Source organism: Zingiber officinale, chromosome 11B, assembly GCF_018446385.1.
Source record: "Zingiber officinale cultivar Zhangliang chromosome 11B, Zo_v1.1, whole genome shotgun sequence".
Lineage (NCBI taxonomy): Eukaryota > Viridiplantae > Streptophyta > Magnoliopsida > Zingiberales > Zingiberaceae > Zingiber > Zingiber officinale.
In genome coordinates, this window is record NC_056007.1 from 68,653,482 (window position 1) to 68,656,399 (window position 2,918).

General features: G+C 45.7%; 1 protein-coding gene across 1 annotated transcript; it reads left to right on the forward strand.

Moving 5' to 3' along the window:
• Window positions 1-1,620: 1,620 nt before the first annotated feature.
• Window positions 1,621-2,502, forward strand: LOC122034971 (21 kDa protein-like). The gene has a single exon (XM_042594323.1). The coding sequence runs from the start codon at window positions 1,650-1,652 to the stop codon at window positions 2,292-2,294; it is 645 nt and encodes a 214-aa protein (XP_042450257.1). The 5' UTR covers window positions 1,621-1,649; the 3' UTR covers window positions 2,295-2,502.
• The last annotated feature ends 416 nt before the right edge of the window (window positions 2,503-2,918 follow it).

Here is a 2,918-nt window from a genome sequence, read left to right on the forward strand (position 1 = left end):
AGGTTCAACTTATGCTACAAGGTCGAGCTCATGGCCAACCAAGGTCACAGTCGGCCAAGGTCGCGATCAACCAAGATCGCGGCCGAGCTAGCATCGGTCGAGCTCGCAACCGAGCTCATGGTTGTTCTTGTTCGTCCTAGCTGAGGATGAGAGGAGAGGGAAAAAGAGGCGTGCCAATGAGATATGTGCCGAAGATCGGAGAGGAGATGCGTATCGGTGCTAGCGATCGGAGAGGAGAGGAGAGGAGAAGCCGGAGATTGATCGGAGAGGAAACTCAGGATTTAAGGTTTAGGGGAAAGAAAAAATCGAGAATGAAAATCATGAATTAAAGTAAAATAGTGCCGAAAACTTATTATCATCGCTCTTTTAGCGACAAAAATTAATTCCGTTGCTAATTCAGAGACGAATATTAATTCCGTTGTTATTTTTTGCGAATTAAATTTCTGTTACTAATTAAATAGGTTAAATAAGAACAAAGATATATTCAGTGACGGAAATCAAATTTCATTTCTAATTTAATAATTGAAATAAATTTTGATCACTAATTAACGTTGAAAATTAAATTCTATCATTAATTAGTCATCAAAATAAATATCGATCACTAAATTAGAGATTATTTTTAATTTAATTCCGTCGTTATTTTAGAGTATTATTGTTGCAGTAAACTTTCGAGAGCCCACCGTAAAAAAAAAAAACTCAGTGGAGGAAAAGCATCACAAAAACTGAAAATTTATTCAAATTTTGCAAAAAAACAGGAGGGTTGAAATATCCGTGACCCAAAGTATTGAAACAGAGTACATCACGTATCGAATAGCTGCATGTGGGAAAGTATTTCGCTTTATCAGAATTCGACCGTTCAATTTTATAAATTGGTTACTGGCAATGGGACATAAAATTCATTCAAAGAATCATGTAACGGAAGTACATTATAAAAGATAACGCTAAAAAAGTAAAAAAAAAAAAAAATCGATAGAGAATTTTTGGGGTTTCAGACACTGGCGACGTCGGCGATAACGGCGGACTCTATCTTCACGGCTACGCTAGCCCCACTGTATCGATCGTTAATCATAGGCGGGAATCATCTTCTGAACAGAACTAGCGGCTGGGAAGAGTCACCGAGCAAGTGGATCGGTGCTGCAAGTTCATTTGCCGCTAAAAGAATCTCTCCATTTGCATCTTAAACCGATAGCATTGCCAGCAATAATATGCTAATAATATGCTAGGAAGAAGGAACACTTGCACAAAATTCAATTGAATCAAAGTGCAGAGAGAATTTGTCGACTCGGTACCACTTTCTTCCATTAACGTGCATGTGCCTGTATAGCTGAACGCATTGATGAGTAACTTTGACCTGCACAAATATACATCAAAGATGCTCGTGGTCAACATTGCTGGAAAATTGCAAAGTAAAGGAGAATGGAAATATGCACACTTGTCTATCCAACATCACTCTGTTACAAATTCTATAAATTCTACAGAAAGAGGCAAAGTTGACAGTTCTGCTCAACAGCACTCCCGTAACTTCCGCAAGATAAGTCGTGATTAACGTAACTGTCTCATCTGTTGATCAATGCGACGCATCCTGCTGTTTAAATCCCTCCCCATAGCTCGCTGCCTCGCTCCACCAAGACGCCTCTTCTCACGTTCCGATGACTCCCACCGCAACCCTCTTTTTCTCCTTTCTTTTCCTCCCATTCGTCTACTGCGCTCCGCCACTGGCTACTCCTACGACGAGCCCCTCCCTCAACGGCCACACCCAATTCATCCGCTCCCGCTGCAACCTCACGCACTACCCCGACCTCTGCTTCTCTTCCCTCTCCTCCTACGCAGCCGCCGTCAGCGGTAGCCTCCCCGAGCTCGCCCGCGTAGCCGCCAACGTCACCCTCGCCCGTATCCACGTCTTCCGCACCCACGTCTCTGCCCTCCGTCGAGGCGGCTCTGGTGAGGTCCTCGGGCGCGCGGCAGCCGCGCTGCGCGACTGCGCCGAGCAGATGGGGGATGCGGCCGACCAGGTGTACCGGACCTCCAACGAGCTGCGCGGCGTGGAGGCGCTGGTGGGGATGGAGGTGACGTGGCGGGTGTCCAACGCTCAGACGTGGATGAGCGCAGCCCTCACCAACGAGGAGTCCTGCTCTGACGGCTTCCACGAAGTGGCCGCCGCGTCATCGGATGGCAGCGGCGGCGGAGGTTCCGGCATTGACGTCGAGACGGATATTTGCCGCCGGGTGATGAGGGTGAAGCAGTACACCAGCAATGCCTTAGCGCTCGTCAACAGCCTCGTTGACGGTCGATGACCCTGCCGCGCTCCTCTTAGCAATAAAGCTGTCAATTCTCATCATCTTTTCCAATCAATCTCAAATTTCAAACTTGTGGCTTTAATGTTTGCTGAAAAATTACAATTAAGGTAGTGTTCAGAGAATTGGCGATTCCTATGCATCTTTTTGTACAACTCTTGTGTACGGGTTCAGTATTCGAGTAAACTAGCTACTTCCTTATTATTGGTTCGACAGTGTGTTTGAAATGAATACTCTTGAGAGAACGAAATAGGAAGTGGCATTGCATTTGCATCAGTGAGTTGAAGTGTTTAATTTGGAATTGTGCTTTATTTTTAATGCAGCAAATAAGGTCAGATCCCGGAGTTGGGGTCAAAGTTATGATGAGATAGATAGTAGTTTAAGTCAGGGTGAGGTGACAGTCAAAATCATAATGTACACAGTCGAATGCACCACTTCTTCTAGACAGAGCTACCAGAATAAGCCCAGTGAGCCTTATAGCGGCCGGACATAATAGGTTCGCTTGGCCCTAGAGCCGATCAGACCTATAGTCTAATCTCCTCATTTCTCTTGGGCGTAGCTCCCAGAATATATCCACCTCGTCCCAACGCTAATTAGATCTCTAGAGCGCCCCCACGGGCGGGA

What these genes read in the sequence shown, in the direction of transcription:
- LOC122034971 (XM_042594323.1), top strand. Translation starts at nt 1,650, where the DNA reads ATGACTCCCACCGCAACCCTCTTTTTCTCCTTTCTTTTCCTCCCATTC.